This window comes from Portunus trituberculatus, chromosome 24, assembly GCF_017591435.1.
Source record: "Portunus trituberculatus isolate SZX2019 chromosome 24, ASM1759143v1, whole genome shotgun sequence".
Lineage (NCBI taxonomy): Eukaryota > Metazoa > Arthropoda > Malacostraca > Decapoda > Portunidae > Portunus > Portunus trituberculatus.
The window spans coordinates 3,089,644-3,115,051 of NC_059278.1; the positions used below are offsets into that span (position 1 = coordinate 3,089,644).

A 25,408-nucleotide genomic window follows, 5' to 3' on the forward strand; every position below is an offset into this window, starting at 1 on the left:
TTTTAAGATTATCAAATCCTGCAGAATGATATTTGATAGCAATGGTTCTTAACCTGGGGGTGCACTTATCCTATGAAGTGTCAGTAACTTCTGAGGGGAGAGCGAGCCCTTGGGAAAAAAGGGGAATTTTTCTAATGGTATTTGTTATTCTCTTAATGAGAGCATGGTCAGGTAATGAGAAGTTTATGAAAATGTAAAAGTATCGTCTTTTTCTTTAAGTGCGGGAGGGAATTGTATACATAGATGCAAGGAAGGAAGGACAAATTCATAGAGGTGTCGTGGTAGTAAAAAGGTTAAGAACCACTGTTTTATGGGAACATTCTCTCTCTCTCTCTCTCTCTCTCTCTCTCTCTCTCTCTCTCTCTCTCTCTCTCTCTCTCTCTCTCTCTCTCTCTCTCTCTCTCTCTCGTCTTGCTGGATTAACGAAAGTCCTGTCTTGCTGGAGTAAGTAAAGCTGGAATGTAGATGGCAAGAATATCTGGGTGAAGGTTTCTATAGTTGGTGGTAATGTAGTTAGCAGATTCAAAACCACACCAAAAAAAAAGTGAAGGCCATGCATATACTACGTCTCACCATCCACCCTCAGCGCCGAGTCAGGAAGAATGTGGAAGCGTACTCGTGAGGATGATTACCTCCCCATCTTCACGGTGGACCATGCACCCCTGGTGGAGTACCTGCGTAAAATAGGGACCATTGGCACCATGGACATCCCAGCCACCAACCAGCCTCTGCAGCATGGCCTGGATAATGTGAGGGCATTCATAAACTCCTTTGATCCACCACTTGTTCTCTGGACTCTACTTGTCACTGGCTGGGCCATTATGTGGACCAAGAGAAGCCCTACGCCGAAACCAATCATGTATCGCTCATCTAAACGCAAGAGTGGATAGTATCTAAGTTGATATTGGACTCTGGATTGTTTGTTTTTCAATATAGCATTTTGTTGGAAGACATGAACAGTGGAGACAAACAAACAGGCAGAGAGCACTTAATCATAATATTTGAAGTACAGGTGTGGTTAGTGCTGTGAAGTTGTCAATATAATACAAATCCTGCTTCCTGGATTGGGAAGAGATGAAAGATAGGAAAAGACCTCAGCATGAGGAGTAAGTTTACATGAAAACACAGTAAGACCTCAACAATTAAGTTTTTAATCTAATTTGTTTGTTTGGCCAAAGAAACAATTGCTGACACTGTTCTTCATGGCTTATACCACCTAATTGTGTGTTAGATTAATTGAATTTATACCAGTTTTGATATGGTTGATAAATGTTTTATTGATAATAGTAGTTTTGTATGATGACTGAATATAGATATGATAATTAGAAATATAAAAGGTTGTCTTTTTAAGGTTGTTGGATCCTCCACTATAGAATTTTATAATGACCTTCCTTTTATGGATATATGGCTCCTGGGTATTGATTGATGCAGGAATTAACCAGAAATAAGATTATACTGATGACATTAAATTTGTTATAGAATCAAAAGTTGTTACTAGCACTGTTGAAGTAGCAGAATCAGGGATGACAGCCTAGCTCAGAAAATGTAATGGACAGGTTGCTTTGAAGGAGAGTCAGCCTTGTGTAGATGGTGATCCAGAGTGGTGTCGTCTTATGGTGGTCGTAGTGTTCATAGTTGGTTGCTGTAAGGGCTTTGTGGTGTGTGTCTTTATAGCTCTGGAGTTTTTTTTGCTGGATCTCTCTTAAGTGTGGTTTTGTATGTTGACATTATAGTAGTGGGTCAGATGTGCAGAAGAAAAAAAAATCCAGCATTAAGTTATGAGCAAATACTCGTGTGAAAGCTCTCTTAAGCAAACACTTTTTTCAGAGATAATTGCACCTGCTGCATTGTGCTGAAAGTACAGGTTGACCATTGATACTTCAACATCATTTGTTCCTGCATATATTCAGCTGGTTGATTCTCTATTTTTAAACATGCCTTGGCAGTGTGATTAATTCACTACACATGGATGCAGATGAATGTACAGTCATAGCACAGTACTGGTGTTGTGCACACTAAAGTGAAGAGAGGACATGAAAGGATCTGCTTAGTGTTTTATATATCTTGCATATTAATATGATCTACTAAGCGTTTCAGAGAGTTTGAGGGCAAGTTTTTCTAGAATGGTGATGTAGTACTATCTGTGACGTAGTAACAAGCTCCACCCACATAGTCCCTCCCCCTGCTCCTACCCTCCCTCTCTTCCATCCCCCTCCCCATATTTTGCTCCCTTCCTCCCTCCCTCCCTTCCCTCCTGTCTCTCTCTCTCTCTCTCTCTCTCTCTCTCTCTCTCTCTCTCTCTCTCTCTCTCTCTCTCTCTCTCTCTCTCTCTCTCTCTCTCTCTCTCTCTCTCTCTCTCTCTCTCTCTCTCTCTCTCTCTCTCTCTCTCTCTCTCTTCGTGAGGGATAAGTGACTTTCTCCTATTTTTATAGGGAGAAGTGCCATTGTTATATACTGTTTACGATTCATGACACATTGGGATATTAGGGGAGGGTGTCAAATACACTGTGGCAAAATTTCATAATGATATGTGTGTTCCTTACTAAGTTATTCTAGAAAAATGTGCCCTCAGACTCTCTGAAATGCTTAGTATGTGGAGTTGTAGTGGTAACTTACTATTGCTCTGTTGTCTGTACAGTATGTTAGGATGGAAATAGAACAAGAAAACAAGAACATTAAGTGCTAACAGAACATCAGAGCATACTCTATGTGGAAGTGCAACAGTTCTCTCACTTGAGTTTTATACATGATATATAGTTTTTGTATATCAATATTGACAAATAACATTTTGCTCTGTTTGTTGAAAATTAAGGATAGAAATGAAGCAAATAAACCTAAGACCAATTTTGCGTGTGGGAGCAATTCTGCACCAAACCTCCAATCTGTTCATGAAGTTTTAGTGTGTGTGTGTGTGTGTATTCACCAAGGCTTGATCATGAGCAGACCCACAACTTTGAACTGTTACCATCTCAGTGTGAGTTTAGAGGTCATTATTACTTATCTTACAGTAAGACTGATCTCACACATCAGTTACCAGATATGAAATTGATGACACAAATTTCAGTGTTTCATATAAGGTTTATAAGTGTTTCATAGAAGTGATAGTTGCAGATATTTTAGCAGAACCAAGCTATTTTGATGCAAGAGTTTTGTGGAGAAAAGGAAATGAGTGACTAGTTTGTCAGGCTTGTTTTATTGTTCCTATTTCATATTTGTGTTTAATTTCCATTGAGTACAGTGACTTGCATTTTATTCTGAAAACATTCTCTGTCATACAAGGCACAATACTTAAGTCTACACATAGAGGGAGATCTATTAGAAGTGATGAAGGGAAAACTTTGGTTATTTCCTGGAAACAACTAATTTGGAAAGGCTTTAGAATCAACAATGTTGAAGTATTGATGGTCCACCTGTTCATGATTTATACAATGTCAGATCATGAGATGCATGTGGAATTTATAATGCAGTAGACGTGGTTCCTTGTGCAAATTGTTGGCATTTGCTGATCCTAAGAGGTAGACAGCAAGATTGCTTTCCCTCAGAAAAGAAAGTTTCCTACTAAGCTTTGTTTCCATGGAGTGGATGCACTAATACTAGAATGTGTATACACAAACTAGTTTCACTAAGTAATGCTTGAAAGAGCAGAGTAACACTTATGATTAAGACTGTGTGATGAATGGGATGAACCCTTTTTTCTCTGTACAGTGTTGTGTGTAGAGGCACTGTACAGTACATATAATGCATTATGTCGGCCAGTTACCTAAAAAGCACAAATAGTAATAAAAAATGAAGATTCACAGCTCGAGGTTTTATCTGTATACCATATGGTATTCTTTGATTTGTGTGATAGGTAATAGATGCCCATGAGAAGCATAGGTGATGCAATCCATCTATAAAAGTTTTATATTTTGCATCTGCGACAGTAAATTTTTTCATTAATGGGATCTGTTTTCATAGACTTCCTAATATAGTTGCAAAAAACATACCACATATGCACAGTGTCTTCCTAGACTTCTAAGTTTTAGTGCCAAATGTAATGTGATGGAATTGAAAGTTGTATTTTGGGGAGAAGCTTGGTAAATTTCTTGAAATAAATTGGTCAACATTAAATTGCTCAGAATCAGTTGCTCAGAAAATAATTTCTTGAACTATGAACTGCTCAACATTGTTAAAAATTATTCTGAAACTATTAATTGCTTAAGAGTAAATTGTTCAAAGTCATTTGTTTAGCGGAGGAATACTGTAGTGGCTGTATAGATGTGAGATATAGAATGGTTTCATTAATGTTGTAGAAGGAATGTTGAAAACAAACAATGTGATTGAAGGGTGGCACAACAGTTTTGAACAAATGATTTTGAGAAATTTACTGGATACCATTTTAGGGCCATCATGTGTGATAAGGTATCATTGCACTAGTGAAGTTATGAAATTGTGCACTTTCAAATGTCTTATTTTAATTTTATAGAGGGTTTTTTCTATTTTGTAATATACAATGAATTATTTTATGATGAAAATTTTAAAAAGCAAAGTTGTTGTACATTACATTAATCAGACAGGTGTGGACAGATGTCTGAGTGTTAGAAGTACAGTTAATTCAATTTGAGTTGTGTAGTAGTTTTATGGAGATCATTGTCTTTTCTGCTAATCTTTTCAACTACATTTATTCAGTTTTTGCATTTTGCCCTAAATAGAATGAGTGTCATGGAAAATGGAGGCCAACAAATAATGTTGTTTCATGTTTCTTGTTTTTACATTACTATAGTACAGTGTTTGGTTTCTCATGGCTTAGTTCTAGCAGATAAATTTTTCTGTTTTTCCAGGAAATTGTATAATGCAGTTTGGAAAGTAAATGATTAGAGGACGTATCTCTAAATAAGGTTGATTCTTCCTGTTGAGAGATGCCCAGCTTTTTATCAGATTCCATTCTGGAGTTGATGCGCTAGATATTGATATCACTGTTATACTCCAACTAATGATGATTGCTTAGGACAGGATCATTATTGGTAATGTCTTGTGTCTGCTGCACCAATGCTTGAATTATGGTCAATAATTAAGTTTTGTTTGTCTTTTTCAGCTTGATATCACAGAATATGGTGCCTTCATTCCACTACTATCTGATGTAATGGTGTATAATTAGCTGAATACTGTAATTACAAAACATCTCACCATATTCACCATGTTCATTTGCTTTGGTAAGATGCAAATTATCTATATACCACTTGGCACCTCACTGTCTTGTGTGTATTGTCACATGAATAGTTTGGTGTGAAAATTGATAAAGATGTCCCACATATCCTGGTGCACCTCACACTCATATACAAGGGTAGCCAGTGACCATCTGATCTCTCTGACAGTTACAGTTTTAAGAGCCTGTTGTATATAACTGTGTCTGTTAAAAGTGATGGCTAATTCATCATTATTTTCTTCAGGGTTTACTCTTTATACCTTGATGTTCTTTTCTTTAATTAAGTTGATGTTTTCTTCATCATTGTTCAGAAGCTTGATGTTATACGCTGGGTGATGGGCATGGCAGTGGCTGGATGGGTGGTTGGTGTGGTATTGAAGCTTTGGGATTGTTCTGTACCCTTGTCTGCTGGTGCACTTATTGGTTGGTTGCTTGCAGCCATGTCACGCTCTCCAGTGGTGCTGATTGGCTAGTTTTCACACTAGGAAGTGCCTGCAGATTGTCTGCCTGTGTGTTGAAGATGAGGTTGAAATCTTTTATAAACAGAACTTTCAATTTTGCAAATTGTTTTGAATATGTAAAAGTGTATTATACTTGCCCTATCTTCTACCTTCTGAGGACTCTGCAGACAGCTTATTAGCATTTTCTAGTGCAGAAGTAGCTTATCAGTGTTGTTTGTTATATTCATTTCTCTTTTTGTATTTACTACAGTTTTTTTTTTTTTTTTTGCTTTTAATTCATGTATGTTTCTCTATGTATTTTTCTTCAGTGTGATAAAGTAACAAGTGTGAAGCAGAATGTCCATTAGTCAGTGCTCTGGCCAGCCAGTTGCATTGTTGAACTACAAGAGCAAATGACTGGTGTATTGCCCATTAATTCATGAATGCAGAGATGGATAGATTGCCTTGCCAGCCATTGCTCAATCCACTGCTGTTGCTTCCTTGTTATAGTGTACCATTTTTAATTCTACACTGTGGGAAGGACTTGTAAGAGGTATGTGCTGATATTTTGTTTTAGCATTTCTTCTACTATAGCATTCCTTTATCACTATGCTGTAGTACTTTACTAATTGAATTTTTTTTCCCTATGTAAAAAAAAAAAAAAAAAAAAAAATTATATATATATATATATATATATATATATATATATATATATATATATATATATATATATATAGGCATCTCACATTAGAAGGACTGCTTGCACCAAAATAAAGAAATGAGAAAAATACATTCAAGGTTTGGCGAACTTCCAATAAACATAATTTTCTTATTATATATGCTATGACAATGAACTTAGTCTCAAAATAAGGAATAGACAATCAAAATCATGATGACTTCAAAAATGTTTGAGATTATCTAATTTTTGCATGTCTTCAAGTTGTTAGAGTTTTGGGAAGTCACTGAAGTTTAAGTGTATTTTTCCTTTGGATATGCACACAATAATGACAATTTGTAAATATCTTAACAAAGATGTGAAGCTATATTAATGAGAGCATAAAGTTAAAAATGGTTTAGAAACTGGGCAGTGGCTGAAGACCCCTTATCTAGTTACTGTTACACTGCAGAAAAGCTTGGAAATTTTTTTATCTTACTGAGTGGGCACTCATCCATTCCCAGACAAAAGTTAAGTCACTAGAACACCATGCACAGTTATCTTAATTTTGGCCAGGGTGGCACAAGTGGTCCTTGTGATGCAGGACCTCACATGTATGAACAGGGTCTCCATGTGTATGCAGTAAATTCTTTAGTTTTGCTGTCAGCTTCCAAGTTGAAGGTCAATAAGTCTAAAAGTCTTTAATATTCACTTTTATTTCTTCTCAGAAGAAGAATTATAGGATTTGGCATACATTATAGACAAGCGCTACTGTACAACAGAAGTGTTGCTTTGCAACTAGGTTTACAAGTACAAAACCAATAATGTCTGTGAACAGTTAGTAGATACATAATTCAAGGAACAGGACGGTCTTTTGGCATCCATAAATATCTAATATATATACAGTGTGGCACAAATTGAGAAATTTTATATTCAGCTTTCATAAAGACATTAAATAAAGATGAACAGCTCAGTAATAATGACCAGCTGCCAGGACGGGCATCATCATCATCATCTAGTTACCAGGAACAAGCAAACAGTACCCTGAATTACTCCACATCACAAGTGGTTGTGTCACACAACCTTGAGAACTGTTTGGTTGTCTACAGCGTGGCTCAAGCAGTGTTAAGAGGAGGAAGGTGGAGGGCACAGCTGTTGGAAGGCATACAGGCAGAAAGCTCTGTGCTGATGAAAAAAAAAAAATAATAAAAAGCATTATATTATAAAAGCCAAAAACCCTCAATGTATAAAAATCAGGAATGAAAACTTAGTACTGCTTACTTCAAGGCAGATCAAGATCTTGAAGACAAAGCATAGTTTGTTATTCCCTTTGGAATGATGGTTTTCTTCCAAATGGTGTGAGATATTCTCCTGATAGAGAATACACAGAAACAAAAAGAAAAGTAACTTTCATTATATATATGTTACAAAATAATATCTACACAAATTCTACCTTGCATCCAAGAGATACAAAGTGACTTGTGCTTTGTCATTAAATTATTCTAGCAAACTTAGTTTTGCTGCATTTGACAATATCATCATAAACTTATGAGAAAGAGAAGCCTCTGTATAGGAATACATACATGAATTTACAATGTTTATATGCCCATTAATTATATATTTTTTTACAAGTACCAATAACTGCTGTGGGGATGTGGAATATCTTCTTGACTGTAATATGGAAAGCAGAGTGAAACTTGTTCACTGCTTCAGTAAACATTTGAAGCGGATTCCTAGTCTAGATTGACATTACATATTTGTGTTGAAATATAAATATATATTATATATATATATATATATATATATATATATATATATATATATATATATATATATATATATATATATATATATATATATATATAAAATTCGAAATATTGGAAATAAATTGCCTTGGTTGAACCAAAAGCACCACCATTCTAGAATTTGATTTTATAGGTAAACATGTTATAGGTAAACATGTAACATTTCAATTTTCATGAGGGATTGTAGATAGCTCTAACTTGAATTTGCAGTGGCATTTATGAATACAATATAATTCATTTTCATTCTTTACTAATTCAAATTTGTTCCAATTTAATATGGAGTTGCAGCTTTTCTCTTGCTTTACAGCTTGCACTCACAACTACAACCAATGATGGTTAGTTTAAGTTGCATATTAACCCAAATTATTCTGCCCTTAAACAGTTGTCATTGCTAAACACAGATGGATCCACTGTGGTGGATAGCAGACTGAGACTCAGCTCAAGTTAATAATGTATATTATTAAGTAAGACTCTAATGTGGGGTGGAAATATTCCTCATTACACAGCAGCAAGAGTATCATAGTAGCTTTTAATTCTTCTGGCACCGTCAAGGGTAAAACAATTCATAAATACTGATCTATTTCTCTTAATTTTCCTTACAGCAAAATTTTCACAATACACACACACACATACATACATACACAACTTATTTTCTTTTTCAACTTGCACTGATAAGAGTCATTCAATCACAAAGGCACTTAGCAGAAGTATAGGAAGGCTTCAGTTTACACTTTTACCATTTGTGTCTTGTTCCTGAAAGTTATGACAAAAAAAATGCTAAAGATTTAATACAGTTGAAATTATTACTGGGTATTTCCTTTAGTATTTTATTTGATCAAAGCCTCCAGGAGAGAGAAAATAACTACTGAAATAAATAGGGTACGTTATGACAGTTACAGTCACAGCAAGGAATCACTTTAATGCCGCAAGTCACTGCTTCTTGAATAGAGTCTCTCGTAATGCCTTTTGCTGTTCCTCACCAAGCTTGATCTTGTCGTCTATTTCCTTGGCATCCATAATGAGCTTGGCCTTCATTTTGATGAAGTGGTCATAGTCTGCATACTGGTCCTCTGTTAAATACTTGTTTAGCACCTTTGAAACCTGAAAAGATAGGACTTTATAGAATATGGGCATTTATAAAATTTTCATTAAATGTCACTATTGTAGTAATAGATCAACATGAAACAGTTGATCGCAGTACATGTAAAACAATTAATAGAAACTATATTGATTGTTTATTTGTCCATTATCTCATGCTCCTGAACTGGCAATTGGAGTAAAATAACATGTTCCTTTTATATTTTGCTTACTCTTAATTCATGGAATGGCTACTAGAGATAAGAAACTCAAGAAACTTCTGCTATTCATAATATTCATGTCAAAATTTCCCCTATATTCCATCTCTGTTAGGAAAACATCCCCTACATTCCATCTCTTTCCCTAACACAGTGAAATGAGACAGTTAGACAAAGTTGTCAGCCTTGTCTTGTACAGTGCAGTCCATGGCAGCAGAAGACAGATTAGAAGGTATCAAGACAGCAAAAGGTGAGACAAATTATGATAACTTTTTTCCTAATCCTCCCCTCTGTTTGTCTCTAACCTGTTCACTCCTGGCTGAGAGAGAGACGGAGAAAAAGAGAAGAGACCAGAAGAGACAAGGAGATGAAAGAGAAGAAAAGACAAGAAGAGATAAGAGGAGAAAAGAAGAGAGAAGAGAAGAGAACGAGAAGAAAAGAATGAGACCAAGAAAAGAAGAGACCAAGGAGTCACTCTCCCTTTCCCCTCTCCTCTTCCTCCCTTCTTTCTTTCCCCTCTCCCCCCCTCCTCTCTCCTCTGCCTCTTCCTCCCCTCCCTTCTTTCCCCCTCCTCACCTCCCTTCTTCCACCCCTCCTCTCTCCTCTTCTCTTTCCCTCCCTTCCTTTCTCCTCACACCCTCTTCCCCCCTTCCTCTCCTCTCCTCTCTCGTTCCCTCTTCTCCTTTCCTCTCTCTCCCCTCTTTTCTTTTTCTGTTAATACCAGGTAGGTACTACATTATGAAATAAAGCCCCACAAATTTCAGGAAACAATAATTCCACGAGCTACTTTCATCTATAATAATTTCACCGACATTAAAGAAAACTGTCTTACTTGTACTGCTCTGCGGTCAATATTCTCTTTCAGCTTCTTTGCCTCTTCCAACTGCTCAAGCAGCTTGTCTCTCTTGTTCTCCAGGATTCGCTGGAAAATTTACAACTTGTTAATACATAAAGATTGAATAAATTAAATAATTTCCAAGTTTTAAAAGTAATTTCCTATGAAATTGGTGCTGAAAATTTTTTAAGTGATTGTGATTTTTATGAGTTAAACAATATTCTGTTTTAAATGAGTTAAACAATATTCTGTTTTAAATGAGTTAAACAATATTCTTTAGTGTTATGAAACCCACCTTCTCTTCTAGATCATTATCATCCACCATCATCAGAGCATTCTCTGCCCTGGCCAGCCTCCCTGAAAGCCCCAGCAGCAGAGAGGTGATCTTGTCAATCTCTTCCACATGTAGCTTATATTTTTCAGACTCTGCCAGTCTGGCCATTGCTTCTACCCGTGTCGTCACCTCTGCACCCAAGTCGTGGTTAAGCCGCATCTCATCTTTGATTGCCTCGTGCTCAGCTTTGAGGATTTCTAGTTTACGACCGATGCTTGCAACCAGCTCCTCCTGAAAGTAATAATAACAATCTCTTATTTTGGTTGATATCAAGCTTTCCATGTGTAATAGATTGGGCAGAAGACTGATGTCCAAACAAATGGATGAGAGGCCTCATAAGTTAACATTCCTTCCAAGTTATTTTTAAAAATTATCTTTGTATAGGATTCTTAAAGCATACCTTTTTCTTCATAAGCTGTTGATCAGTCAAGCTTTCTTGTAAATTTCCAGTACTTCCTCGTAGTCTGGTCAACATCTTGGCTTTGCTTTCAGAGGTGGTAAAGTAAGCTGAGTCTGCTGGTAGTGGTGTCCTGTCATGCATCCTGGAAATAAATAGTACATAATTATTGCTATTCTTTCGTAATATTGTGCTTGACTATGCTCCTCTTGCCCAATCAATATGTTCCCTTGTTTACTTTATAAGGTCTGTTTTATTCAGTAGCATTCTGTCTTCATCCATATTCTGAATGTGCATTCCTTCTGCCTACTATTCTCACAATTCCCCAACAGGACTCTCAGAAGGCGATGGCTGCTGTGATAAGTCTCATAGGGCAATTGTATATTGTCCATTTCCATTGATTTCTCAATAACTTGTCATAAGACAAGATTATTTCATTACCCTGTAAAGATTACAGCAATATATGAAGAATAATTAATTATAAATGCTATACAAAAGAAAAAAAGAGATTTAAGGGAAGCTCTAGATGTAAATTGCACTTACGTATCCACTCCATTAGTGGTTTCGTTGTTGTTCTGAATGTTGCTGACAGATTTTGCTGCTGCTGTCTGTGACAGTCCAACCTGAACCAGATCTGGGTGTCTGGCATGGCTGCTGGAGATGAAATCTTTGCGGAGCTCCAGGCTGAATACTCCTTCCATGTAAAATGCAGTTGTCTTGTGCTCTGGTCCAGTGGCTGAAAGGTGGTGACACGTTAGAAATCAATGTCAGAAAGGTAACACACCAATCTCTTATTTCAGATATCTTTGATGCTTTGGATGGTGGTTATAAAAAAAAAAAGAGGAATAGACACAATTATGAATAAAATGGAATTGTTAAAATATTTAAAAAATTTAAGTGGTTTATATGACTCACCAAACAAGGCTCGTAGCTTGTTGTCCATGGGGAACTGAGGAACGTAGTCTTTGGATAACCTGTCGCACTCAAGCTCCTCTGGGTAGGGAGTGCGTCCATATCCAAGGACAACAACATCATAGTTAGAGTTGGAGTCAGTGGAGGAGCAAGTGGCAGGGTTGGAGTTCATGCCTTCAGAAAATGTGTTTGTTGTGACTGGACTGGATGACTTAATGGCAGGAGTCGCCTGAGCATGGATGGTGGAGGACGCAGATTTGGATGATGTTGGTGACTTTGATGCCACAGAAAGAGATGACACTTGAGCTGCCTTGATTGGAGGCATGACAGGTGAAGTTGCTTCTTCTGTGACTGTGGCTGGGCGGGCAGTGACGGGACCATCATGGGCCACTGGGGACGTGGGTGAGGCTGGTGCCAGGGGCAGTGATGAGGGCTCAGCGGACTGGCAAGGCAATAGCATTTCTGTGTTGTTATTGCCTTGGCTGTGAGTCTCGGCGGCGAAGGACTGGCCGGCGAGAGAGTCCGCCACACTCGTCGAACGGCTAAGGGAGTCACTGATGGCAGTGATGCGGGACAGGGACTCGTTGATGCTGGCAGTGCGGGGGAGCTGGTAGGAGTCCTGTGTTGCCCTGCCAGACATGCCCACCTCTTCTGAGGAGTGAAGAGGGTCAGCCAGACTAGTGGCCCGGGTGATGGTCCGCGGGGAATGGGAAGAGGAGCCACTGTTGCCATTACTGATACTGGATGACACTGTTGTGGAGTTGGCTCTGTTAAGGGATTCCAGTGATGTCCTCCAGGAGTGAGCTGGACTTAATTTACTAGGAGACACTGGGGACACACCACCACTGCAGACAGATCCCACACTGCGGCCAGATCCCAGAGAGGAGACAGTCCCACCACTGGCCAGGGAGGATGTTGAGCCTTCACTTGCCACTGACTGCAGGGCAGATGAGGACAGACTAGGTGATGACTGTGATGAATGTAACTTCCGACTTGTATTTTCCTTGTCAGGAGTGTGAGTAGACAGGTCCTGAGCATGCGCCCGCCGCGCCTTGAAGGCTCTCAGCTCTTCTGCAGTGAAACTGACTGTTGTGGAGGTGTTGCGCATGTGACCACCATTGCTCCATCCTGAAAGCAGAATTGTTACTTTATATTGCAACCCTATAATAGACTGTACCATCTAAAACACAGTAGATTGTCATATAATAGGAGTCAAACCCTAAACGTCTGAACTTCACTCTTCACACAGCAAACTCTCTTATGGATACAATGTAAATTATTTTGCTAAATAATTAATACCATCAATTTCAATGCTTACGATGAAAGCCATAAAAGTAAGTGGTACATACCATTCTCACTGGTGATGATTTCATTTTCATTATGTGTATCATTTTGTCCTAAGAGACAGGAAGAAGTTGTGGTTGTGGTGGTTGTAGTGGTGGTGGTGGCAGTGATGGTGGAAGAGGTAGGATACAGGGATGCTGGGGCAGTGGTTGTGGTGGTGGTAGTGGAAGAGAGAAGATTCCTGCTGGAGCCTGATGGGGATATGGTTCGTCGGTAGCGACCCTCAAAGCCTGTCTTCCAGTCCCTGCGATGGGCCATGTAGGAGTCCTTGTGGTAAGTCCTGGGAAAGACATTATAACATCAGCTCTCTCCTGTACTGTACTCAACATGGGGGGGAATGAGCAAACTGATATTCTCAAAACAAATCTGCTCACACACTTTCATATAGGCCTCATGAGATTTTAGGTAAAATTCTGAAATTATGCAACAAGATTAATGATTTTTTTGCGTTTCATTAAGATTAATTATTTTTTTGCGTTTCATTAGAAGTTAATCCCTTTTCATCCTTCTCCTCCCCTTCAAATATGGGCCGTATGTTGAGAAGTTAACAGCATCAATCAAAGGGAATGCCCCGTGCTCCAAGCGAAACATCACGTTTACTTGCGTTACCCTTGCACAAGGTACGTTTTCTGTAGTCTGGGCCCCTTACCGAGCGTAGTGCTTTGCCACAGGAGAAAGTTGTGGAACACCTGCGGATTCTGTGCACACCTCTACACAAACCCGGTGTTCCTGTTAACAGTAAGTACAACATTCTCCTTTTCTCAGGCTTATACTCAGGACTTAAAGCCATTGGCGACTATGAGGCGATTCGTTCCGGGTGACGACATTGCCATTGCAGTGCACAGCCTCACACGCCGGGGTGAGAACCGTTATCTACAAAGGTTATCTGGAGGTCGCGAGAACCACAGACAGTCCTGCTGGCTCGTGCTCCATTGTGCTGACCGACGTGGGAAACACTTGCAATGACTACGTACATGCCAATATGCAAGATTAAAGATACCCGTTCAAATTAAAATAAAAACAGCAACTGTCACTTGACAAACTTAGCGCAGCAGCCCACGCAGGGTATATGGTGCCTAGTGTCTTACATCTGAAACCCAATTTATTTCTCAAATATGATTGGCTTAGTCACAGGCAGTGTTCCAACAGTGTGCTTGCTTACGTGACTTGGCAAGGCTGACATGTCTTGCATACTAAACACGAAAAGCAGTAAGACAATAAACCATTGTGGGGCGAGCTTACATCAAACATTTCAAAACAATAACACGCAACCGAGTGTTGGCCGCCGGTTGAGCTTTATAAGGCACGCCAATTAACATTCACGCAGCGGTATTAAGAACGCCAGTGAATGAATGAGGACAAGTCCAGGTCACATAAGTTTAGCCATACTGGGAGAAAAGATGGTAATGACTGTGTGAAGCACGTAAAACATATTTTAAGTGAAAGGTAACGGACCAGTGAGTGTAGCAAGAAAAATAAAAGTCTTGATGCCAGCTGCTGGACTAATATAGTATGGTTAACTAATACATGAAGTTAAATTTATTATTATTATTATTATTAGCTATCGTGATCATCAAGACTATCATCATTATCTATACACACTTTAAGAACGACTATTACTACTACTACAGGAAGGTGACGGGGTTAGCATGGCAGGTGCGACTATCAACATTATCCTGCTGGCTGTTGTGTCTGTGGCAACAGCGGCCACCTGCACACTGGACTCCATCACCTGGTCCTGCTCTGCTACACCTCACCTCACACTCAAATTCTCCAAGGTGAGATGTGGCAGCCTCGTGAGGAGCTTTCATGTTTGACAAGATACGCGTCACCACGGTGGATGACACCTAATTGACTGGTTTATTTTCTTTCAGGTAACAGTGACGGAATGTGACGAGATTAATACCAAGGATGCCTTCAAGACGCTCCTGAGCATTTCCTACACAGGCAAGAACATCGACCAGGTAAACCACACTTATGACCCAAATATTCACCTACTCGGTTATGACACTGAAAAGAAGTAGCACAGGTATAATTGACACGGAAGGCCTCTCCACCCGTTCCTCTAATGAAACCACGTGGTTTTAGGCTCACCAGGTGCTCGGGCAGTGAAGCGTTAACATTCCAACAGTAACCACCTGGAAAACTGATCTTAATTGCAATGGTGACGCGCTGAGTGTTTGAGAATATACTAGAGACGTGACTAAGGTGGTACTCAACATGATGCCTTGTTATGTAATTCTCTCTCTCTCTCTCTCTCTCTCTCTAGCAGGGCAAGACGTACACAGCAGTGATGGTGGATCCTGACGCCCCCAAACATGCGAACGGAGAAGCATGGTTGCACTGGATCCGCTCTGGCCTGATGGTAATGAGAAACACACACACACACACACACACACACACACACACACACACACACACACACACACACTGACCGCATAACCTGCCTGAGGGAACTAAGTAGGTAATATTCAGTGAAGTAAAATGAGTATCCTTTGTCACAGTTCCGCACGACTGTTGACAATAAAGACAAAATCAGTCCAATTTTAATCACCACGTGCCGTTTCCATTCCAGGGCAAAGATCTTGTGGACGGGACGATGCTCACGGGCCAAGATATCATGGGTAACTGCAACTGTGCTTTTAATTATAACGTGAACAACTTAACTATAATCTAACCAATATTTCAAACATACGTAGTAAGCTAACCAAATTCCCCAATATCTTAACCCCTTCAATACTAGAACGCATTTTTACCATGAGTTTTGTGTACGATTAGATGATTTTATTGACATAAGCAAGTGTCTATGGGGCTCAGAAGATTAATGGCCACAGACTTCACTATTTTCATCCTCACACAAGTTTCTGAAGCTGTAAAAAATCACCAGATAGTAAGCAGAATATATATGAAAATGCGTCATGGCACTGAAGAGGTTAAAAACGATCCATAATGGCACTATTTCATATCTAAGTTGTAGAAAATTATCACCACATCTATTCCTGTCACAAATTATAAACAGCCATTCCGTGTGTGGTTATTCACTCTCATCCCTGACCTACAAACCTAACGTGCAATCCTCTCTCTCTTCTTACCACCAGAATACGCCCCACCCACGCCGCCAAAGGAAACTGGCATCCACCGCTACTTCGTCTTCTTGTTCGAGGAAACTAACCCGGTGACGGCGACGAAGGATTTGGTGAGACGCAAGTTTCATCTGGCAACATTCGCTGAGGAAAACAAACTGTGTGGACCTGTCGCTTCTAATATGTTCCGAACCCAGTACTAACTCCACTGCTTGTTGTCTTGAAGCTTCATGAACGCTCTCAACCCACCATGAACAAGGAGACGAAGAAGCTGGGGCAACTTTCAGTATTCTAAGATCTTCTGTAACTATGATTATATTATACGGAGCGCTGGAGTGATTCTTTACCCTCATTGTGCTTTTTGTTTCTTGGTTTTGGTTCAAATTATTGTTTCAGAATGGTCAAGTCGATCCACTTACCGAAGATCAACATTATTACAGCTTACGGTAAATAAAGACTGCTTACCCATTCCAGCGTTTCATTATCACAAATACCGAGGACTTAATTTCTGGCGCAGTTGCACGCCCTTGTGGCCTACATGACCCCCGCAACAAATGAAAGTGCCAAGATAAAGTGCTGGAGTTTTAATCTTATGCAAGAAGAAATTACACCCCAAATGTGATGAATGACACACTGATGCTGTTTAGTTGAACTTAGGTTTGTTCTAATAAGGCGGTCAGTGAGAACAATAACAGCAACAATAAGCAGTTTGCATTCTACAACAAATGAAGAAATTGCACAATGAGTTTGCTTGTATGTATTCACGTGAAGCGTGACCAATAATCACCTAATGACCTTACATAGATATCATGCTCCCCCCCCCTCTCTCTCTCTCTCTGTAGGTAAGCGAGGCACGTTCATTCACCATCTGCCGCACGTCCACCACCTGCCAACCGGGACTGTTCCTCGGCTACATCATCCCAGTGTTCATCTTCTGACTGCCGCGTGCAGGGAACCGTCCCCTCACAATTACGACACAAGACTGATTAATCTTGGACACTAATCGCGGCTGTAGCGACACAGAACAAACATGCAAGGGAGAATTAAAGTGCCAAGTTAACATAATTTACAAGCTTTCTAAAGAGGATTTGACGAGATAATTGCATGGGACTATTATGAAAATGGTCTTATACTTTTTATCAAAACTTGTAAATGTAAAACTCGTCTGTTAGGAAACTAAACCAGTAAGTCTCCAGGTCACAGCCTCACAGCCCCCGCTGCCGCCACCTCCTCAACCTCCGCCTCATCCTCGTCCACCCACAGCTGCTCTCATTCCTCTCTTATCTGCCGCCCTTCAACACCCCCACGTCCTCTAACTCCCTCCTGAGTCTGTTTAGTTACTCGCGGACACCAGCCGCCTGCCAGACACGAGAAGATAGCGACAAGATAGTGCCACTCGTGCAAAATAAGCAAAGGAAACAAAAACAGACAATCGCAAATCAGTGACAAATTAAAAAGAAGTGAAACAACGACGCAGGGAGGGAAAGAATAAACACACGCACGTCATTACTTATTTGTAATACCCACACAGGAAGCTGAGGTGCCTACTACAGCCACTCAAGTAATAGCAGCTTGTCGGTGTACGAATGAGGGTACTTACGTGTGTAACAAGGGTGATTTAGAGGTGTGTGTGTGTGTGTGTGTTGTTATTTTGGTCCCTAACCCGGACACCCGCTGGCCACCCCACGACAGTCTCTCAGTCGCCAGATGACCCCCCATGTGCACCACTACTTGCCAGACGCTGCCACACACACACACACACACACACACACACACACACACACACACACACACACACACACAGTACCGCAATCTCATTATTCATCACCACAAAAACCACGTCAAGAGCAACACACTAACAGCCTTTAAACAGAGAAGCAAAAAAAAAAAAATTAATAGGCAATTAGTCATACCATCTCTTATTTACATACTCTTGCTTGCGTTTTTATACGACAATATCAAATAGGTATTACTGAGGTACAAGTAACTTCACCTCCTTCCCCTTCACTCTCTGACCCCCACTTCCAATCTTACCTGCCGCACCCATTCAGCTCTGGGACTGGCGCCAAGGTCACCCGTGTGCGCCCCGGGTTTGTCCCTCACCCTCACCTATACCTCCCTCCTGTGTGTGTGTGTGTGTGTGTGTGTCGGCGCGTAAGCAAAGTCAACAAAACGTGAGCCCCTGAGAACTTCCTGTGACTTGTCTCGGGGTCTCATGCGTCGTGTGGTATACCCTCTGCAGGGGCTGAGATAATTTCTGTCTCAGGGACACGTCAACGCCTCTCTCTCTCTCTCTCTCTCTCTCCGGAACACCTAGCAACCGTGAAGCTATAGCAGCATGACCAGAGCAAGGCATTAAGGAAATAAATAGCGTGTACACACACACACACACACACACACACACACGGGGACCACTATCCCAATCCCTCAGCCACCACTTTCACCGTGAGTAAACACAAGAGTTAAACATCAAGAGGCCACCAACTTCAGGAGCGCCGGCCACACAGCACCACCACCACCTCCTCCCCCGCCAACACCACTCAACACTCACGGAGGTCACACACGCATACACACACACACACTGACACTCACCCGCTGCTCCACACGTTCCTCAGACGATACCGCGACATATTCAGACAAGTGTAATAGGTGAAAATCCAGTAACAACACGCTCCTCGTCTTTGTTCAAATCCTCACGCTTTCAAATCGTCACAAGGAAGGAGATGCACCGCAATTCTCTGTCTGGGACACATTACGCACACACACACACGACAAACCTCACTAGCACACCAAGGCTCACTAGTTGGAGGAGTAGAGTAGGGAGGAGGTTTGGGCAGCGAGGGAGGGAGGGTGGGAGGAAGGAAGGAGGACAGGGAGGGCAGTGTCGAGGGCGGAGCTTACAGACTACAGTAATTTTTCCCGCCACCTGCAAAACTTTGATCTATTCGCTTTCCTCTCCGTCTATCCCTACATTTTCTTAATTTTGGGCGAAGATATAAGTGTGACATCATGGTTTATTGCGTGCTGGTGGAGTGTGTGGCTGTGGGTGGTGTGAAGTGATAGCGAGGCCGTGCAAGGTGGAGTAGAGAGGGTGGTGGTGGTGGGTGGGTGTGAGGAGAGGCAACAGCGGCGCTACGGACGATGTTACCATACTGCGCTCCGGGAGGATGACCCTTACCGCCCTCTCCCCTAACGGTTGCTTCCCTGAGTCACCACCCCCTCCTCCTTTCGCCTCCTTCCTCTCCCTCACTCGTTCTCTCCCTCCCTCTTCCATGTTCCTCTCCTTCACCCCATCTCCTTTTCCGCGTCCCAAGTCTTGATTCTTTAGGTGTCTTCGCCCTCCTCAACGGTCCTTCCTCCCCGCCCCCCTCATTCTTCCCTCCTACAAGTGTCATTTACACCACTCCTTCATAAACTCTCCTTTCATCCAACGTTAACTACTTTCCAGAGTTTAACCGACCTCTCTTCCTCTTACCCATCCTCCACACTCACTTCAACCGCTTCCAGTTTCTTTCATCTCACCACTGCACCCTCCACTCCAGCCCAGCCAAGCTCATCAGTGGATGTTCGTCTGTAAGCTAAAGTTAAAAGGTCAGCCAGACAGCATGCCTCTCCCAAGCTCCACGCCCCGGAATCCTTCTCTACCCCAACTCCCCAACAAAGATTCCTACACCCCCCACAGCAAACCGTCACATCCAGTCTGTATTACCACTACCATTACCACTACCACTACTACTACTACTATATTCATTTCTTCGTATTCTATTTTGTGGCTTGTCTTACTCACAAGTCCTCCAAAACTACTCCCTATAAAAAAAAAATAAATAAATAAAATAAATAAATAAATTTAAAAAAATCAATGAAAAAAAAAAAAAAAGATTTTCAACATGCCAAATGATTTAAAACTTGAGGGAAAAACTTGTATATTGACAGATGGTTTAGCAGGTGATGTCGCTGCAGCTGATAAAGACTTAGAAGTGACCAACAGCTGCAAAATGGCGTTGCAGGGGCGTATACGTGGCCTAACTAAAGAAGAAGAAATACTCATCCCCATCACGCATTATTCCAACTGTGTCATCAGCGGAGTGAAGAGGAAGGGACTCTAGCAGGGGAAGGAGTGGGAAGTGGGGAGAAGGGAGAGGGAAGAGGGAAGGGGGAGTGGCGGCTGCGTGGGGGCATGACAGGTTGTGAACAAAGATGACGAAGCAAGAAATAGACAAACAGTGTGGCTCGCTAAAATTGAGGAGGAAAGGGGGCAAGGGAGAGGAGGGGAGGTGCCGAGTGTGGGGGTGAGGAAGGACAAGTTGTTCAGTTGGGGGAAGTGGTGTGGGGAGGAGGGTGGAGGAGGTGAGGGTTGAAGGAGAGGAAGTAAGAGGGAGAGGGAGAAAGTGAAAGAAGTGGAAAGATACGAGTAATGTCAAGAAGAGAGAGAGAGAGAGAGAGAGAGAGAGAGAGAGAGAGAGAGAGAGAGAGAGAGAGAGAGAGAGAGAGAGAGAGAGAGAGAGAGAGAGAGAGAGAGAGAGAGACTACAACCACATTGCAAATTCAAGCTAAATAGTAAATTTGTCGTTTTTCCACTAGATTGTTTTCAGACGGGACCGCGAGGGACATTAACCCCTAACACACACACACACACACACACACACACACACACACACACACACACACACACACACGTCAGGGATTGTCTGAATTAAGGCACATTTTATCATGATTATTTTTCTCCCCAAGGTAGACCACGCTTAAACACACAACATTCATCTCTCTCTCTCTCTCTCTCTCTCTCTCTCTAGGGTACGTACATAGACTAATTAGAGCCACAGTACTAACACAAAACAGCAATAAAAGGAAACAGGAGAAACTTACAACTTTTCACACCGTACACACACACACACACACACACACACACACACACACACACACGGCCCGGTAGCTCAGTGGTTAGAACGCTGGCTTCACAAACCAGAGGATCGGGGTTCGATTCCCCGGCCGGGTGGAGATATTTGGGTGTATCTCCTTTCACGTGTAGCCCCTGTTCACCTAGCAGTGAGTAGGCACGGGATGTAAATCGAGGAGTTGTGACCTTGTTGTCCCGGTGAGTGGTGTGTGCCTGGTCTCAGGCCTATCCGAAGATCGGAAATAATGAGCTCTGAGCTCGTTCCGTAGGGTAATGTCTGGCTGTCTCGTCAGAGACTGCAGCAGATCAAACAGTGAATTACACACACACACACACACACACACACACACACACACACACACACACAGCGTAGTATAGGGGTTAGCACGCTCGACTCGCACTCGAGAGGGTCCGGGTACGAATCCCGGAGGCGGCGAGGCAAATGGGCAAGCCTCTTAATGTGTGGGGTGTGTTCACCTAGCAGTAAATAGGTACGGGATGTAACTCGAGGGGTTGTGGCCTCGCTTTCCCGGTGTGTGGAGTGTGTTGTGGTCTCAGTCCTACCCGAAGATCGGTCTATGAGCTCTGAGCTCGCTCGGTAATGGGGAAGGCTGGCTGGGTGACCAGCAGACGACCAAGGTGAATTACACACACACACACACACACACACACACACACACACACACAGAATAGACAGGCAGAGAGATCCAGAGACAAACGGACAGACAGACAGAAAGGGGCCGTGCAGGGTGGTCGCTGGTCCGTGCCGGTTTAATTGGGGGAAACGAGAGAGGAAAAGAACAGGTGGAAGAAGAGAAAGGCGGGATGAGTAGACAAAGAGGCTGATTAGAAGGGGAAAAATCTGAGAGCTCTCTCTCTCTCTGTCTGTCTGTGTGTGTGTGTGTGTGTCGGGGAGCGGAAGGGAAGAAAAACAAACGAAAATAAGAGAAGCAGCGGATATATGAGAGAGAGAGAGAGAGAGAGAGAGAGAGAGAGAGAGAGAGAGAGAGAGAGAGAGAGAGAGAGAGAGAGAGGAGTAATGAACGATACGAAAAACGAAAGGAGATAAGGCAGATAAGAGATAAACTTTGAGGGGAAGAGATGGAGGAAGATTAAAAGATAGGGGGAGAGAAGAGGGAATGGAAAAAAGGATAAGCAGAGAAAGGAGGAATAAACTGACATGATAAGAAAGAAATGGTAACGTGATGGTGATGAAGGAAAAGGAGAAAAGAAAAAGGAGAGAAAATGAGGAGTGGTGTTGAAGAAATCAGACGAGGGGAGAAGGAAAGATGGGAGGAAAGAGGTGAGAGGGGAGGAAAATGACAGGTAAGAGGAGGAGGATGTTGGTGGTATAGTGTAGAGTGTATGGCAGAATGGAGAGGTGAAAGGGAGGGAGGGAGGGAAGGAGGGAAATGAAGGGAAGGGAAGGGGAGGACAGACAGCACAAAGGGCGGAAGGAAGTACTCGGTAAGGAAACGTTCCCTACACGTGATCTTCCTGTCTCTTTTTTTCCCCTTTTCTTTCTTTTTTGTCGCTGTTGAGAAAAACCCAACCTAACACACACACACACACATACATACTTTCCTTGCTTCGGCGATCGTGAGCAACAATGCGAGCCCAATCAGCCAGCGAACACATTCAATAGTCATCAGGGAAATAGGGACCTGACACCAAACTTTCACCTCCGCTACTCGTGAAGGTGGTGGTGGTGGTGGTGGTGGTGGTGTCGAGGCAATTTTCCTCCGTTACCCAGTGAAATAAAAACGAAGTCGAGACACAAAGAAAGATCCGCATTGGTGGTATCAAGAAAGCATGCAATTATATGAACCGAGATGACACTCACTCACACACACACACACACACACACACACACACACACACACACACACACACACAAACGCCTCTCCCAATCCTCTTACTCCTTCACACCCTGCCACGATGTTGTACCTTCCCTAATATTACTCCCACAAGGCCACTCGCAAGGTAGCAAACACACGTCGCATGTAGGCAACCATCCCACGCCTCTCCCATTTAGTCTACTACCTGTATGTATTCCTCTGCCACCTACCCGCTCTTTAACCTGTCCGCTTGTCATTGGTCTTTATCCCTTGCCTGATTTAGCGACCAGAAAATAGCAGTAAAGGAAGGAAGGGGGTAAAGGAGGACGGGGAAGACCACTACCTAACCCCAACACTGACTTGTGCACGGTCGGTTCTCGCAGGGGAGTTCGCGGTGGTGGGTTCCCCGTGTTGTTGTTGTTGCAGCTGCGTTGTTTGTTGTTAAGTCATGCCTTTGTGTGCGTCACGAGTGTGCAGCGTGTGACGGGGGAGTGGTTTGTCCTGTTTTTTTCTTTTTCTTTTTGAGTTACGTCTGGAGCTTGCTACCGTCTCCTTACCTTCTTCTCTTCTTCTTCCTCCTCAAGTTTTTTTATTTCTTCTTTTTTGAGTTACATTTGGAGCCTACTACCATCTCCTTACCTTCTCTTCCTCCTCCTCCTCCTCCTCGTCTTCCTCGTCTACACGAGTCTAATAAGCAACAAAAAAAAAAAACCTGCCAGTAGTTATGAAGTTGTTATATTCATGATGTGTTCTTCAGTGGGCGGCGAAGGTGAGTATTTACGTCCTCCTGTATTATGACCAAGGCCGCTCACACCTTAGCCTCCCCAGCCAGCCAGCCACCGCTACTCGCTACTAGCCCGGGGCAAAAAAAGACTATTGTGATTGTTAATAAAGAAAGGGATGAATATACGATCAGTCTAATGAAGGGGTGCTAAAGGACACACGCACGCAGGCAAACACACGCGCGCACACACACACACACACACACACACACACACACACACACACACACACACACACACACACACACACACACACACCTTGCAAAATAAATTAACATCAGAAAAAGGTAACCACAGCGACGATAAAAATACTAATGATAGTTTTGATAGCAACAAACAATCACAGCAGCAACAACAACAAGAACAGCAACAGCAACAACAACAACAACAACAACAACAATGAAGCAATCACCATTACTACAACGAGTGGCATTCCTCTCAGAAGGCGAGTCGTCGAGGTTAAGACGCCACTCCTTGTCTTACTGTGGAAACAAAAATAGAAGTGGGGAGCCCAGACCCCTCGCCCTGTCCCTTTGAGTTGCCTGTCACGACACGCAGGGAAGACGTGGATAACATTCTGCCAACTCTGCTGTGGCGTGGAGGTCGCATGGCCAGGCCGTGTCTAGTGTCCACCCTACCATTAATACATTATGTCCTTGTTATTAATGTTATTGTTTTTTTTTATGTAAGAGGGACAACCATCCAAGGGCAACAAAAACTGTGATAAAAAAAAGGCCACTGAGGTGCCGGTCCCTAGAAAGTGAAATAGGGAAAGTGAAAAGAAAAGGGAACACCTTGACTGGTATAGGAGTCATCGCTTTTTATTTATCATCATCATTATTATCAGCGTCAACGATCAACAAAGGCAAATAAGTCGATATTTTCCTATAGCATACAAAACACCACCACCACTACCACCTCCACCACCACCACCACCACCACCACCACCAACAGCAGCAGCAACAACAACAACAAAAGAAAACGAGTTGGTGCTTTTTTCCAAGAACATGCACCTCGGAAGCGCCTACTTACTCCAAGCGGTGCGCGACGGAAACAAGATCCCTCTCCTTCAGCTCACTCCTCTCCACCACCACCACCACCAAGTCTCCACACAAGTGCGTCTTCATTGCAGTAAACAAGCCTTCGTAACAATGCTCTCTGGGCCACGTATAGACACGCCTCGCTAGCCTCAATAAAGAGACCTGGGTGCCGAGGATATGATTCCCCGCGTTATGTCACCCGCCCGAGCCTGCAGGGGCATCAACACTCGTCTCTGTGTCGCTGGGTGTAACTTAATCCAGGGCGGGACGGAACACGATAAGGGCATGACCTGGCATCTAATTAAGAAAGTCTGTCCCGCGCTCTCAAGACTGGTGATGCATCCTACTGTTCCTACTGCCGTGACATCACTGGCCTGCCACTCCCTGCTCCTTTATTTCTCCCAACTCTTAATCCTTTCAATACCAGGACGCATTTTCATATCTATTCTGGTTACTATTTGGTGATTTTATACAGCTTCGGAAACTTAGGTTGGGATTCTGATAGTGAAGACTCTGGCCATTAATCTTCCGACCTCCATAGACCCTTCCTAATATAAATAAAATCT

At 42.2% G+C, this 25,408-nt stretch overlaps 3 protein-coding genes across 9 annotated transcripts in view; 2 read left to right on the plus strand and 1 right to left on the minus strand.

Moving 5' to 3' along the window:
* The window catches only part of LOC123508466 (lipase maturation factor 2-like), a 14,605-nt gene extending 13,269 nt beyond the window's left edge, over positions 1 to 1,336 (plus strand). The window contains exon 10 of the mRNA XM_045262218.1: positions 587 to 1,336. Coding sequence (XP_045118153.1) covers positions 587 to 890 — 304 coding nt within the window. The 3' untranslated portion in view covers positions 891 to 1,336. The remainder of the gene's footprint in view (positions 1 to 586) is intronic.
* Positions 1,337 to 6,978: 5,642 nt separating this feature from the next.
* Positions 6,979 to 25,408, minus strand: part of LOC123508326 (serine-rich adhesin for platelets-like) — a 303,730-nt gene continuing 285,300 nt past the window's right edge. For all 5 annotated transcript variants that reach the window (XM_045261940.1, XM_045261939.1, XM_045261938.1 and 2 more), the window contains 7 exons: positions 13,208 to 13,482; positions 11,862 to 12,986; positions 11,490 to 11,682; positions 10,950 to 11,091; positions 10,511 to 10,780; positions 10,213 to 10,302; positions 6,979 to 9,186 (listed from right to left, as the gene is read on the minus strand). In XM_045261940.1, the coding sequence (XP_045117875.1) occupies positions 9,016 to 9,186; positions 10,213 to 10,302; positions 10,511 to 10,780; positions 10,950 to 11,091; positions 11,490 to 11,682; positions 11,862 to 12,986; positions 13,208 to 13,482 (2,266 nt within the window). In that variant the 3' untranslated portion in view covers positions 6,979 to 9,015. The remainder of the gene's footprint in view (positions 9,187 to 10,212; positions 10,303 to 10,510; positions 10,781 to 10,949; positions 11,092 to 11,489; positions 11,683 to 11,861; positions 12,987 to 13,207; positions 13,483 to 25,408) is intronic.
* LOC123508327 (phosphatidylethanolamine-binding protein 1-like) lies at positions 13,404 to 16,753 on the plus strand. Of its 3 annotated transcripts, none has more exons than XM_045261941.1 (6): positions 13,404 to 13,940; positions 14,834 to 14,980; positions 15,077 to 15,166; positions 15,472 to 15,567; positions 15,778 to 15,826; positions 16,301 to 16,753. In XM_045261941.1, the coding sequence occupies exons 2-6, from the start codon at positions 14,852 to 14,854 to the stop codon at positions 16,486 to 16,488; spliced, it is 552 nt and encodes a 183-aa protein (XP_045117876.1). In that variant the 5' UTR covers positions 13,404 to 13,940; positions 14,834 to 14,851; the 3' UTR covers positions 16,489 to 16,753. The 3 variants fall into 3 exon arrangements, with proteins under 3 accessions (XP_045117876.1, XP_045117878.1, XP_045117877.1); XM_045261943.1 differs by having other exon boundaries at positions 13,802 to 13,940; positions 15,475 to 15,567; XM_045261942.1 differs by lacking the exon at positions 13,404 to 13,940 and adding an exon at positions 14,207 to 14,648.

Excerpts from the sequence above, each read along its gene's own strand:
- LOC123508327 (XM_045261941.1), top strand. The coding sequence starts at position 14,852 with ATGGCAGGTGCGACTATCAACATTATCCTGCTGGCTGTTGTGTCTGTG. Across the intron at positions 15,167-15,471 it reads CAGGCAAGAACATCGACCAG|CAGGGCAAGACGTACACAGC; the intron begins GTAAACCACACT and ends CTCTCTCTCTAG. Across the intron at positions 15,568-15,777 it reads GGATCCGCTCTGGCCTGATG|GGCAAAGATCTTGTGGACGG; the intron begins GTAATGAGAAAC and ends TTTCCATTCCAG.